Raw genomic sequence first — 15,788 nt, forward strand, 5'->3', positions numbered from 1 at the left:
AGAAATAACTATTTCGCCTGCTAACTATTTTTTTTTTTTTTTTTTTTTCAACTCAAATTCAACATGTTCATTTACCACGATATTGCACAATAGTACACTGTCCATTAACAAAGCAATATGATTCATTTCAAGTATTTTTAATTTTCAATAAAATGTTTAGTCAACCGTGAATAATAGTATGTGTTTCTACACCATTATTGCCATGCACAATACGTTTTTCATTTATTGCCATGTACGGTAAGCTTTGAGTAAATAATTATACATTCAAGAGGGTGTGAAAGTTTTTTCTGTAACTCAAGGAGGATACTGTGCAATTAAAAGTAAATCACACATTGTCGATACATAATGACAAATTCGGGTAATTAATATCAATAAAATGATGTCTAAATACCATGTCTAACGTGGTCAATTCAGATTTGAGAAAAATTAATTACATGATTATGACAACTTTCACAACCTCTTACAATATAATCTATTGTATATATAGCACATTGTGTGTATGCAAATCGGTGTGCTCAGTTTGATATCTTTGCATCACTGCATGGCAAAAGTTTAAATTAAACAAGTATTACGTGGTACGTGCTTTAAACTATGAAAAATTCATTTTCACAGTGCACATTTGTCGATTCGTTCAAAAAACTTACGAAAAGCTCGCCTTTAAAAAGATTCGTTCTCACAAGCTGAGTGTGTCCAATTACCATGAAAAAGAGCTAAGTCGCTGAAAGCCGCTTTTCAAGGTATGTGCGCATTTATGCTGGATTTTTACGTATATAAAATCGAGGACTGAGCCGAGATGAAACATCAGCCAGATAAAACGGGTCTTTTTCAGGGTAAAAATAGTACAAAAATCTATGATACCCTAATATTACGTTTGTAATTACAAAATAAACTAAATTGTGGTCACGATTTGGAAGAAAAAAAAAATTAAAATAAAAAGAACTTGTGTCGTACTTCACGTAGCTGTTATCAAAATACTCGTATCTGTTTGGACAATTTTTTAGCTTTTTATGAAAAATTTGTTGACGAAAGTGAGTATAATATATGTGTGCTTTCGTATTTATAAATGTAAGATGATACGTATAAATAAAAAAAGTGCAGCAAATTTCACTTGATTATTCGAATCATCGGTTACTTTTTTTTATAAATTACTATTAATATCTAATAATCTTACATGCTGATAATATCGTAATGTGCCGAGAGGTATCAGAAAAACTTTGAATTCATTCAATAAAGTGGAACTTTGACCCGTACACATTCATCATTGGATACCCTATATTCCTTTGTTCTTAAAAATAAACTAAAAAAGACTTGTGTCTCGCACTTAACATAAAATCGCAATAAACTTAAATGCTTACAAGTAAAACTGGTTTGTATAGTCCAAGGTCGAGTGTAAATGCAAGTAAAAGTAATTACGATAGACATTAATGTTTACGTGAGTATGGTGAAGGAACTATTGCTCTCTTAATGCTATAGAAAGACGCGTGTGAACTTTGTGGGCTTACTGTGACATATATATATATATATAGCGACATTCTGATCAATGTCTTGTGACAAATTAAGTTTAGTGGCATGGCAACTTCAATCAACTTCAATAATACAAATTGATTTGTCAATGGTTACAAGACTCGTATTTATATACATTTACATGTAGAAGGGGCATTGCAACACGACTCATGATTACTAAAATGACATTTAATAGTTACTTTTTTTATAACGAATTTTTTTGACACACACAGTAAGTTATAAGTATAACATACGTCAGAAGAATAAAAAAAATTAAAATGTTCCCTTTATTTAAATATGACAAAGTAAATAGGAACAAATAAATTCAACATAAAATTCATATATTACGTAGACGTGTGCAGACAATACATTGATATATTGTACCTGTGCATGTACACGAGTCAACGAAAAATGGCGAATCAAGATATATAGCACAAAAAAATATTATAATTAACGTTCAATTTAATTAGTCCAGTTACACATACTGTTATAATGAATAAATATTAAAAGAGTGCAAAATATTAGATTTGTTTTATTAAGCCGTGCAATGGTTTTATAATTTTATATCGATATTTACATCAATATGTGAACCTTTCGTTAAAAATTGTTACAAAACTTTTATAAAATAGTTAACAAGATTTTAAAAGTCAGTTTTAAAGCTTAAGCTTTTAGTGTTTCTTTCCGTTATACTAGATAGCACATTAATAATGACATCATGAATATGCAGACATACACAGTAAGTAAACAAAATATGGTAAATGTTAATCAACATATTATATTCGACATTGTACCTTTTTCAGACATGTAAAGATAGGTAATGGAAGGGAAAATAAAATTTCACGAGTACTCAAGCGCTCCCTAAGCCAATAAATTAAATATATTAAGCTTAGCTTATAGTTGGAAAAATGAGCAGCTAATTTTTGAAGCCTAAGAAATCAATACGCGATAATGTTGTTATTGGTATAAATTAATAAAACTCCGCCAAAAAATCATGGCTAGGTCATTGTTCAAAAAACTGATATGGCATTTTTTATTTTAATGAACTGGCTTTATTATTAAAAGATTCACGCTAAAATGAAGAGTCTATTATCGGAAAATGTAACGGCCTTCCGAGCGGGCTTTAAATTATATTTTCCTTGTAGATTAAAATGATGGATTACAATAAATAATGCACACTAATTTCAATACATTTTTAATACATCAAAGGAAGATATAAAATGTTTTTTTTTTTTTTTTTAGAAAATAGCACATTTAAAATGTATGAAAGTGGAGAAATTGTTATTAATGCGTTTTACTCGTGAACGATATTGATCCATAAAAATAATTTTTTCCGTAACTTTATTTTCTTTTTTCTTTCATTTTATACAATCATCGATAAAAATTGCTAAAAAACAGAATTACACAACGTGAGGGATTAAAAATACCAATTTGGTGACATTTACTTTACCGATGGTATAAATTGATGAGAAATTAGTATAAAAAACTTGATTTAAAAAAAAATTAAATTTGATACCGATTGATACAATTGAACTTGAACGTATATGTAAATATTATAACGTCACGTATGCATATTATTTTTCTGTTGTTCAATATATTGGTCTCGCTTTGTGTGGGAAACTGTAGTATTTTGCATATACATGGAGCTACTTATTTTATTCATTGTAAAGTTTAACTCAAATTTGTTAATGGTAGTATACATAAATGATTTATAAGTATATTTTTCGACTCGTTTGAATCAGTTTTAATTTTAATACCGGGATTTTATTATTTATTGTCGACAGAAACTTGTTTTAATAGTTTTTTTTTACTTATGAAAATCCTATCCTTCCTAGATTTAGTATTTTATGAATAAATGAATGGTTACGAAAAACTGGGTCTTGTCGATAATGTAGGTCACATATTTAAAGTTAGTTTTTGGTTCCACTCGTATACATTTAATTATTTAATTTATAATGACAAAGTTAGTATTTAATAGTTTACTATTGTAAGATCTCGCTGACATCTTGGCATAAAAAGCCGTGTTTTGTTTAAAAGTAGTAGATTTTTAATTCTATTAATATTATAATGTTTGAACAATTTAAAAAAATTTAGTATAACTAATTAAAATGATGAATTTGTAATTTGAATTTATTTTGGATTTTGGACTGAGTACAGTAAATTAACAGAATGAATAGAAAAAAGCAACTTTGTAATAATCACCCACAGATCATATACTTCTTTTTTTATTAATTTAGGTCCACGTTTGCCACAAAATAATATTGCTGTATCATAACTTGTACTTATCCATATTATTTAACGGACACAATTTTTTTAAAACACATATATTAGGTGCGGTACTTGTTATGGCTTAACAAAACTTCTCTGAATGTGTACGTACTCAAAACGATATTACAGCACAAAGAAATTATTTAAAAATAATAGTAGAAAATAATCATTACGGTATAAAGAAAATTGATACTGCACATAACTATTTCTCTTTTTCTTCTTTCATTTTTTTTTTTTTTTTTTTTTTCTTTTTTTTCGGCATTACCTTCGTGTTTCTCACGAAGAAACAATTTAAAAGATTTCTAAGATTTCAACACATTATTTTCTTAAAATTCTATGAAACATTTGATATCATTGAATACTTATAACAATTAACGTAATTTTCGTTAATAGTTCAGTCTAAGCAACATTAATATAGCATTGTTGCCTCTACCTTGAATATTGAAATAATAGGTTGCAGAACCAAAGGGTGACGTAAAATTATAGTTATAATATATATGGCATTTTAATGAGACCTTGCCCTGCAGTCATAGTTTTTTTTGCACCTCATAATTTTCTTCATGACTTATGCAAGTTTTATTTATTGTTCATTCGATTATACCTATGTACGACAGAGTAAAGGGTTGAAAAAAAATTTAATAATATTGCAATGATATTCAGTCTGGTTACACTTACAGTAATCCTTGAGTTTGTTTTTTAAATAAATATTTTTCATCAACTTATGAAAATTTTGGCTATCGTGTTGGCATAAATTATCTTTAGAGCTTATTTAATTATGTAACCAAGTTGGCTGTTGCTCATAATAATTATGTTTCGTGATTTGTGAGAGACAAATAATGTAGATAGTTGTAACAGCATAAATCTATCCGCACTACATGTTGTGGTGTATAAAAAATTATCAAAATTTATTTATTTGTATAATATAAATGTAATAAAATTGTAAAAGTGTAATTTTTGTATCAATGAAAATAAATTGCATAAATAAAATTTTTATTTTGTTTCATCATTTAATACTTTTAGTTTTTTTGCAATTGTTGCACTTTGGAAATAAATTAAAACGTACAAAGACCAAAAAATACCTACTGATGCTTTTTGCTTTATAAAAATAACGCGCGTGATATGTTTAAATTTTTTAGTATGTTGACACGGGGATTGAAAACAACCGAGCATGTAAAATCCTTAAAAATAAAAATAAAATCGCATTTTTTATGAAAGTCAATGACATAAAATAAGAGATCCTCCATGTAATTGTATCAATTTACACTTAAAAAACTTGAGGATCTAGGTAGTATTAATGACTTGTAAAATAATATAAAAAATGTATGGCAGCTGCATGTACATCCATGCAAGAGTTTTTCAAGTATAACAACAATAGGTATTCTTAAACATGATTTGTCTCACACGAATGGCTATCGCGCTTTAAACTTGTGCATTATGTTTAACTGGTAAGAGTTGTATACATTTACCTAAGGCTTTCTTAAGTTTGCAATGTGTTGGTGATTTCTCGATGCACCGTAACCAAATCTTGTATGTATCCTGCCAGTCGTGAATTTAACGTCTCCAAGTTTTGCTTCTGTACTTTGTTAGTGCTCATTGATATTTCTAATTGTTCGTGGACAACGTTTAACATTTCCCGGAGATCGGAATTTTCTTTTTGTAAAACCTAAAATTACGGATATCAAGATATAACTTTTTGTAAATCTCGATTCTTTTAATAAAGCAGTTCTGTATTATTACCGCAAAGTCTTTATTTTTCGATGCTATTGTAAAAGCTTTGATTTCTTCATTTCTCGTTCTTAATTCATTTTCAAGAGCTTCCACTCTCAACCTTAAGGCTTCACAGTTTCCCTCCGCGATTTTTCCTGCCTCCAAGTCAGCATACTTTGCTTTTATCCTAGCATTTTCTTCTTTATAAAGTTGAAGTTGTCTCTTCCATTCGTCAACATTTGCTGTAGATTCTTGAAGTGCACTTGTCAATCTAGCATTATTGGTTTTCAAAGTTGTCAATTCAATCTATAAAATATATTTTATGGAAATCACTACTCAAGTACCTTACTTTTAACAATATTAACAAAGGTAACAGAAAAATATAATTTGATAAGAGCATCATACCTCCCATTTTTTGGCATTAGCTGAACTCTGAGCAAGTGCTAGTTTAAGCCTATCATTTTCATACTTCAACTGGGCTTCATTATTTTGGTTACCACTAGTGGCATTAGCATTCATTTGTTGGGTTTTTCCTTGATGCTGAGGACTGTCTGTAGTACTTTGTTGCGAAATACTTTGAGATCTCGAGTGAAGTATGGTTTTATAATCATCTTCTTTCATGCCTGCACCTGGAAGAGGACTACTGCTGATTGAGGAAATGCTATTTTGTGCTGAAATCATGTTAGCATTGGGATTTGGATTATTTGAAGCGGAAATATTGGAGTTTATCATGTTTGAGTTTGGAGGATCAATAAGATCCTGCTCCGATGAAGGCATTCCTGATCGTGAAGTGATTGGACTGACATTAGCACTTGTCGCGGGAGTAACAGAAGAACTGTTTGTCTGTGCTTTGGCATTAGCTAATTTTGTTGCTTCTTTGACTTCATTGAATTTTTCAATAAACTGTTTATAAATAATATTCATTCTATTAGTAACTGATTTTGTTAGTGTGATTATTATTTTTATAATCCAACATACCTTTTGTAATTCATTTTCTGAGGAAAAGCCCAAGCCATAAACTGTATTTGCTCTGACATCAGACCATTGGCCAAACTTTTGTGATGTTTTGGTGAAGGACATAAGAGGAGTGATGGTACTATTTATAACAGCCTAAAAGTATTCAAATTTCATTTTAATGATTTGGTTATTATTTTTCAATTTTTTAAATTCTTTTGTATCAAAATTAATCAAAGTCAATTACCTTACTGCCTTCCACAGAAATTATTCTGTAGAGACTACGAGTTGAATCGTAAAAAAATGATACTGAAACTGCTGCCGTTGACGCAGAGACCCAGGAACGTTTAGTTTTTGGATCAATATGAAAAACATGTGCCTTGCACGTAAAAATAGGCTGTTCCCTGGTTGAACAAAAATTAATCCTTAAAATAAACTCAACAATAAAATATTGAGATTTTCAATTTATTAGCTTCTTAACTTGCCAAATACTTTTTTATCACAGGAAAAAAGTGGATAAAATAAAAAAAAAATTTGTAGTGTTACGTGTCAAAAAAAAAAATTTGATCATGTATTAGCATTATAAAAAAAATGACAGGAAAAACGAGCGATAAAAAAATGTTTCAATTGTTTGGATCAGCCATCAGATAGTATAATTACTTCCTGGAGGTAAGAGGAGGAGATACTTAACAAGTGAGAATTTTGCGTAAGCAAATTAACAATAATTCAGATTGAATAGAATTGATCCCATAAACAGTTCAATCAATACCAATTGACAAAATTGGTCCATGTAAATAATGAGCAAACAAGTGTATACTTAGCATGCATTTGTATATGTGCAAATGTGTGTATGGGGTAATGGAGCAGACAACTTTTTCGGAGCAAAACAAGGCCCGAAAATCGTCATTTCGACGATAATACTTCTTATATACAATAACAATAGACGAAAAATAATGACAAGGAGGTCAAGTGTAGGTACTTAATTTTTCGAGGGTGAGGGACGGACCAGAGAGGTAAGACGACAATACACTCCCAACATGCAAGGATTGATTCCAGAATCTAGGGTGTCGAGGAATAAGCGACACAGGAGATGAGCCAGGCACAGCTGTTCCTGCTCTAGAGTCCACGGATGGAACAGGATATGCAAAGTATGGATGGTCAAGTAGGTAATTGCACTAGGAAGCCTGGGAAGCGCGATATCGCCTTGGAGCGGAACAGGCATTCACGGAGTTATAACGCACTCACCCCATGGTGTTTTCCCTGCCGGATGTCATAAGAGCCACTTGATAATCCGAACTTCCTCCGGGATGGGAGTGCGTGCGCGCTTGCGAGAGAGGGCTGGTGTGTGCTTGCCTGCCGCTTGGTAGGTTTTACAACAACGTACACACCTGGAGCTGCTAGGAAAAGTGCGAAAACAAGCCCTCGCCCCTCCGACGGGGAGTTTGCGAATAAAAGTCGGCCGGTTTGAGTCTTCGTCGCCGTCCACCAGTGCGATAGCGGTGCGGTTCGTGCCTGCTGGTGCTGGTGCGTACTTATATACAACTGGTGGACCGAAGCCCGGGGCACATTGCAAGCCGGGAACCGGGGTACGAGTCCGCACAGTTTGTACGCTGCCGTCGTGCGTACTCTCTGCACAACACGATATAGGTATATTACATGGGTGATGGATAGGTAGGTGGGTACACACCCGCATACACTGAAGCAGTGCCGTGCGACTCATTGATGCACCCGCATGTCCCACAGCCTTTGCGGTGGATAACTCGGGAAGTCGAGGCAACGAGCTCTGCGTTATTTTACATAGCAGAATTATCAAACAATTAAGTTATCTTATTTTCACCTGTTTTTTATTAATTTGGAAAACTATTGAAAATTTTTTTAATCACTTTCGCACTGTTTGTTGCAAACATGGAATTTTTTAATGCAAACAAATTCTGACTATTAATATAAAATCAATAGAGTTGTTTGATCACCAATTTTATCTGGTTCCAGGGTACGGTTAAAATCTAAATAACTTTTCGTTTAGCAAATTTCGTCCAAACTGGTTTCTAGAGCCGACACTGCGTTGCCCCAAGTATATATTACATGTATGTATATGCATAAGGGATAGGAAGGACGACACACAACACAGCAAGGGTAGTTTACGTTTATGTAGGTGGTTGCGATTGTATGCGTTGGGTTGGTGCAAAATGCACGTGTATGTATGGTGGATACCATGTGCATTGAAGGCATTGATGAATTTCATATCCATAAATATGCTATTTTTCAATTGGTACTTATTTCTTCTACTATGCATCCACTTATTTTCATTAATTAGAATACACATATCAACGCTTCATTGCATCTCAAATCCTGTATTCAATTTTCATCTAAAAGAGTTTTTAAAATTAATTTAACGAGACTTTTTATAACAAAGCAGATATATTTTTCAAAATCTGCTCCTTAATTTGTACATTATACAAGATTGATTTAAAATGAACAATTTGAAATTATACAATGATTTAAATTAAAAACTCAATCAGTGGAACATTTAATAACTACATTAAATATAGCAGTAAGATGGAGCACATTTAATGTGATTTTTCTTTTGAATCTTCAGCATCTGGTTGCACGTCTGGTGTATGGGGGAAGATTGTTGGTCTATTAATTGGATCTAGGGCAAGATCTGGATGTGCTTCTGCAAAGTCCTCCATAGTCATTTCACCATATTTCAACAAACTTCCCAAGTGCTCAAGTTCCTTCTTGAATTTCTCTATGCGTTCATTGGATTCGCCGATAAACTTTTTTACATATTCTTGCTGTAAAAGGAGAAATGTTTCCCATAAAATTCCATAAGCAATACTCATACATAAAAGTCAATATCTCTTAAATATAGATAGTCTCATTTAAAAAATGCTCAATTGTTATACGTCACATGCAACTTAAAATGTTGACAGTATAAAACTGTTCAATGTGAATTAAAATGTTGAAATGACTTACCCCTAATTTCTCTTGCTCATCGATTAAGGAGCTGTATTTATCCTGGGGGTAAGGAATACTCAGCGATTCATATTCTTTCTGAAATTTATCAACTAATGCAGGAGTGGCGATCTTATTTTTGTAAAATGACCAGTCTATTTTAGGCGGATTTTCAGGATTTGCTTGAAGCCTGCAACACAACACACGTTATTATACATGGAGCTTCATTTGTATATACCTTTAAAGGCCATGTAAACCGAAGCAGCCGACAAACTATTGGAGTTGACGATGTAAGCAAATGTATAAAAGAGCACTTGTGCATTTATTCCATGAAAGAAAATGCAGTTGACAGTAGAAACTTGTAACAAAATGTGACAAACGAAGAACGAGTATAAAATCAAAGGTTAGTCGGCTCGCATTATGTAACTACAGAGGCGAATACGAGGAGTTTTAGGGACAATATACGTACTGACGTAGGTACAGGTCGGATTTGGCCTTGAAGGCGGTCAGGGTGTTCCTTTCGGACTCGTGGATGCGCTCGGTCAGAGCAGCCCAGTTGATGGCCTTGATGGCTCTACGACTTACAGCCATTGTTTGCCTTCAAGTCAACTGACTACTGGTAGTACTAGTAAGTACTGATTTAGTACAACACCACCGATATTCGACAGTTTCACCACAGACACATGCACGCGACGTGGAAAGTGCAGTATGTAGGGACGTAAACCACGCACCGCCAGTTTTTTAGGACAATTTCGCCACTGCCATCGGATGATTAATTAAAGCAGTCAAAAATACTAGTTACTTTCAGTGGATAGTATAGGCACCTTCCCGAGCAATATCGAAGATACCAACTGCAGGTAAGTCGATAACTTACCATACTCATTTCTTAATATTTAGTTTTTCCTTGTTCCTCCTATTATTTTTGATTTAAAAAAATTTGTCTAATAACAATTTTATTAAATGAGTTCGATTTATGTTTATGTGTAATCAGCGACCGCATACCAACATATTTATTAAATATTATCCTCTATCAGGCAAATTTTTATAAAGCTTTGATAAGATTCTATAAGTAGTTAATTCTCCAATTATTATAATCATATCACGAGAATATTATATTGCGAGTAAACTGCGCGGTAGGAAACATTATTGTAGGAATTTATTGACTTTCACCGATTGCACATTTCAACCGAGCACAGATGACGCTAGTTACCCAACTATTTTGATGTTTTAACAAAAAAAGCTTCTTAAATAATATTCGTTTATCTGGATGCCGATGATCTATTAAGAATACTATTTTATCATCTGATAAATGTTAACGTAAAGTTTAAATTTTATATCTTAACATTAAAGTTTTAAGCGCTAATTATTTTTTGTTTGACAAATATTTCATTGTCACGAATTCGATAAAAATACCGTGTACTTAGAAAAAGTATCGATTAGAGAAGAATTTTAAATAAAAGCAACAAATGTGAATAATTCGCTTGGTATTTAAGTATATGGTTTACGTAGTCAACACACTGTAAGCGTGTGATTTAACATTTATCGAAAATACACATGAAATTATTATGTTATTGTTATACCACAAACACGACAAAGAATTTTACACTTACTTGGCTCCGAATCACAAATAAAAGTATATATACACATAGTTGCGTATATTTATATTCACTACGAAATGCAAATCCGAAGATAAAGCCGATTTTTTTTTTTTTTTATGGTAGGTGGTTTTCAGGACCAACTCATAGGGGTAAATCGCTTGAGTGAAGTTTCGATTTAGATATTATTTCGAAAAACATGCAAGCAGTACTGTATAAATCAATCGAAAAAATCGAGGAAAAAAAATGTCTAAATTTCAATTCATTTCATGTATATACGGTACAAATAAATTGTCTCCATAGTTGTATAGAAAATTTGTGCATTGAAGCAATTTTAGCTCTAAATGCGTGTTTATCATTTAAACATATGCTGCTTGATTTACGTTAGAAGTAGACGAGCTTGAGGATCCGACGTGTTATACCGATCGCGTTATCAATAAACTCGTATATGCCGGTGTATTTAAAAATCGATGGGAAAAATACGTTACATTTGAAATGATCAAAATAAAATAAAATAATTCAACTGCAAGCCCTGCGCCCAAAAACACACTGCATACGTGTTTTCCATGCCTGTGTGTGTGTGTGTATACTTGGGGCAATTAGGTATCCGCCAATGTAGGAAAACCGGTTCGTACACCCAAAAGCCATTGTCATTTACTAAGTATAGGCGCATCTGTAATATACATATAGTTTTGGGTCATGGAATTTTTTCCATAGTGCAGCAAAACAAACGCCTCGATCATTGGTAAGTATTGGTACATGCCTGCAGTATTGGTGTATGTGCACCACTGCCGTTGGATATATATTAGTCACAAGTCACGAGGGCCTGCGGAAATTCATCCAAGTACCTATTTCTCGCGTATATATATGTATATATGTATATATATATATATGTATATGTTCTCCAAGAAGGGAAAAACAAGGCCCGAGAGGGGAAGGGACGCGAACAGAGATGGAAAAGCAGCGGAAAAAAGAGGAGAAAGCGTTCGCTTTGCGTCTATACAAGTCACGAACATTCGTACTTTGGAACTGATAATTTTTATTTAAAATCAACAGGCGACGTCTGGATCGACACTTGGCCCATAAACGTACGTATTGTATATTTATTGTCATGTTCTCAAAATGAAAGTAATTTCGATACTTTCAAAGACACGACTCCGAAATCCGTACGAGTTTGGGTGTGTATGTTTATGCATGTATTACACACGTGGAAGAGTATTGGTGGGACATGTACATATATACATATGTAGGGACAAGAAAAGGTGAACTTGAAAATGAGAAAAACACGGCGAGCCAGGTGCAGCAATGCTGCATAGCGGAGAAAACGTATATCTATGTGCGTATACATGTGTAGGTATAGTGGAGCCTTTTGCCGAAATAAATCCCTCTATGTATGTACATCGACACACGTATACCTACATAATATACTCGCCTTCCACGTTCCGCGCAAAAGGTTTTACCGAAAAAAAAAAAAAAAAAAAAAATAAGAGGGAAAACCTGTGAATCGTCTATTCCGTCGCAGCAACGTAACGTATAGGCATATTAGTAATGTGTAATGGGAATCTAAGCCCGTTTTTTTTTTTTTTTTTTTTTTTTTTTTTCGCTACACAGCTTTTCTTTTCCCCCGCTCTAATATTTTCACAAAATTTCAACAACATTTCGTCTTTTCACGCTCAAATCAAGTGGCATACATTTCATTTAGAACACATGTAATTGTTACGCCGATTGAATGTATAATTTCTTTTTTATTTAAATTTACTCTTTTGACTTTCAATTGGTATAGAGGCGATGAATAAATAAGATAAAATCTGTAAGCACCGAGTATTTTGCAAAACGCAATCGCGGCCCGCATTGCATGTTCCCATCATAAGGGGCACACATTATTTCCTCGTCACTCTTCCGATGGGTATCCCTATATATACGCGACGAAGACAGGGCGTCGCGGCAGCCTTTGCCATCTGCCATTCGGAAAATCGATCAACCCCATTGATTTTCCCGATGCAGAGAGAGAAAATAGCATACACACATATACACCGAAGTAGGGGGCCATCACGTTGCACGCTGCATCAGAGAAGAAAATCACAAACACACGCGCGCCGCAGCAGGGAATTGATGTTTACATTTCAGCCGTATACGATTTCCTCGCACCGGGGGTCATAGGTGGAGGGATAAAAAATATCGGAACAAAGTCTCGCACAAATCGGTGGATTCCATTGAATGTACCACTCATACGTATGTTTTAATTTCGCGTGTTTCATTCCTTCTTCCGTTGTCTCTCCCACAGAGGGATTATGTGCTTGCATTGTATTTGGGAAGCAACAAAGTTGCCACAATTGTTGTGGTGGATAAAATCCAGTTGAAATAAATCAAGTCCAAAAACCGGCTTCTATATAAATATGTAACGTATCTCTCAGATTTTGCCGAAAGTATGGCAACGCGGATAATGAAATTATATGATGCAGGTATATTATATTGTAGTTGATAACGATGGGTAAAAATCCAAGCCGCATCACCCCTGGCACTGATATCGTAACCTTTCCCGATTTAGTTGGACGCGGGGCGGTTAACTTGTGCGGCTTATATACTCGAAACATCATTGTTATACATATATACGTAAAAATGAATAAGCGTCACCCTTGAATGAGTTGAGCGCAAATGAGAGACACCAGGAGAGATGAGAGGGGGAGGATTTGATTGTATACGTACCCTCCGTAAAATGTATATATACCTACGTACAGAGCAGCAACGCCCACGTTCCACCGGCTTTGCGGAGGCGTCAAGGTAGTATACATACTATACAGAGAGGAGCAGTAGTGTGTGGCGGTAGTCGAGTCGTATACATATAGTTATACGCGTGGCTTCGCTCTTGGCTTGACCTTGAAAAGCACGAGCTGTGGAGGGGACCAAGCTGATGGCTTTTCGTTCATCGACTGATCTCTGCGACCCATGCTAGTATGTGTGCGTACTTTTACTTACCCCTCCCTATATATATTGCTCCCTCCGCAGCCTCTCTCTGATGCTGATGTCATGTACAGCAGTTGCTCTCTCTCCGTCTATCCTTCCCCTGTCACTTTTTCTCTCTCCCTCTCCTACAACAATATTATACCCTCCCTTAGGCGATAACTGTAGTAACGACCCCCTGGACGAATAGAGATATATTATAATGGTGGCACATGCGCGCTCGAACCTCTGGTCGGCCATACTATCTATATTACCCCGAAGTCGACACCGGACAACTCCATAATGCTGGACCATCTTTTCTCCCTCACCTTTTGCAATAACTAACCCCCTCAAGTATAGGTACGTCTTACCTCATCTGGTTGCTTCATCGGTGATAAACGTGGATTCTCGTTGTCCCGTTTTGCCCCACACCACTATATACATTTGTTGGAATACAGAAGAGACGTTGATGAGAACTTTGGCTCGAGTGGGACGATTTGCGGAATAAACGCGGGGGCGGAGGATGAATCCGTGGGCGCTCGTTTGCACGTTCATACACGACAGAATATCTGGAAAACCGTGCTATTGGAAATTAAATGTTTGTTTCAAGTGTTGTGTCCCGGGGCTGCTTGTTTTTTTTTTTTTCTCTTTTTATTGGCAAAAAATGCCAAAAGGGTCCCTCTTTATTTTCCCCTCTGGGTGTCGAAACAACTTCGGTAGTGAGTTAAATTATACGAACGCTTCATCGTATTTAGGTTGAAAACGCGATGGTATAATTGTACACGTGTTGTATCAAACTCATATACCATTGCTCCTCAAACTAGAATGACAACTCCATCCATGAGGGACGAATTTTCTTTTATTTGTTTTCGTGCCATCAATCTGTTTCCGAGATTAATGGGTGCTCGTTACACAACACCGGCTTTTGAACCCGAAGCTCGATTTCTCTTTATTTTTTATAATAGATTTCGACGCGCAAGGGTTTAAGCGCCATCATAATTAATCCCTCGCGTGGGCGTTTTGCACCGTAACGGCAGCGTTTGTTAATTATATTCCACCCCCTCTGCACTCCCTCCCAATACCGTATGCTTCGTAGAGTTCAATGGAAGTGGGGAACGGTCCGACAAGTTTTTATACTTTCCAGGGATTAAAACCATGAAATCTCGAAACGGGAAATATTACGGTCGTATTTTGAAAAACTGCGCAGTTGCGAGGGATCCCCGAGGGAGGCATTTCATGAATGAGCCTCGCCTTGGAAGCACCGGGATGACGTAGGTGCACCAGCCACGGTGCAAATACACATACCTCTCTCTCTTTCTCACCACGCAGAGCCAGCGTTATATATATATATTACGAGAGGACTCCTCTGTTGTTCGCGCGACGGCAGCAGTACTTAAGTATATAAGCCATATCTTACAACGAGACAATGCCGATATAGGGGTCCTCTCTCTCTGGACTGCATTTACACGCGGTCGAGAGACAATGCGAGATTCGTTCGAAAGAAGCTTCGATCACTGTTTCCGTCTTTACTTGATTCGATGATTTTTTTTTTTTTTTCTACCAGTATCAAAGTAACGTACTACTCGAGCAATGGATTTTATATGTACGCGTTGCGAAGCTCGCTCGGCATTGTGCATAATAGATCGTAATCGCCCGGCTCCGGCTAAAATTAGCGCGGAAAAAGGGAGATTCTCGATTAAATTCGATCGTGCAGAGGTAGGTTTTTACACAAGTGGCAAGCAGTACAATACGGATGGTAGTGATGAAATTACAGATGGTCGCAGCTTACATATATATATGTATGTATAAATATTTAAATGTAAGTTAGCCGCAATGTATCTTCAAGTATTGAGCTCATCTCCGTGCGAG

The 15,788-nt window shown here is 35.0% G+C and overlaps 2 protein-coding genes across 3 annotated transcripts; both read right to left on the minus strand.

Annotated features, from left to right (window-relative positions):
• Positions 1-35: 35 nt before the first annotated feature.
• Positions 36-8,077, minus strand: homer (protein). The gene is made up of 6 exons (XM_014351078.2): positions 7,675-8,077; positions 6,677-6,833; positions 6,454-6,585; positions 5,881-6,378; positions 5,506-5,781; positions 36-5,431 (listed from the first exon to the last, which is right to left on the minus strand). The coding sequence occupies exons 1-6, from the start codon at positions 7,701-7,703 to the stop codon at positions 5,246-5,248; spliced, it is 1,278 nt and encodes a 425-aa protein (XP_014206564.1). The 5' UTR covers positions 7,704-8,077; the 3' UTR covers positions 36-5,245.
• Positions 8,078-8,828: 751 nt separating this feature from the next.
• LOC106638065 (ATP synthase subunit d, mitochondrial) lies at positions 8,829-10,095 on the minus strand. Of its 2 annotated transcripts, none has more exons than XM_089589554.1 (3): positions 9,854-10,095; positions 9,402-9,574; positions 8,829-9,220 (listed from the first exon to the last, which is right to left on the minus strand). In XM_089589554.1, exons 1-3 carry the CDS (start codon positions 9,973-9,975, stop codon positions 8,997-8,999), a joined length of 519 nt encoding a protein of 172 aa, XP_089445680.1. In that variant the 5' UTR covers positions 9,976-10,095; the 3' UTR covers positions 8,829-8,996. The 2 variants fall into 2 exon arrangements, with proteins under 2 accessions (XP_089445680.1, XP_014206573.2); XM_014351087.2 differs by having other exon boundaries at positions 8,829-9,224; positions 9,406-9,574; positions 9,854-10,093.
• Positions 10,096-15,788: the final 5,693 nt, after the last annotated feature.

This window comes from Copidosoma floridanum, unplaced genomic scaffold (genome assembly GCF_036245765.1).
Source record: "Copidosoma floridanum isolate Cflo_tuat_1 unplaced genomic scaffold, Cflo_Japanese_pri ptg000009l, whole genome shotgun sequence".
In the NCBI taxonomy this organism is placed as follows: domain Eukaryota; kingdom Metazoa; phylum Arthropoda; class Insecta; order Hymenoptera; family Encyrtidae; genus Copidosoma; species Copidosoma floridanum.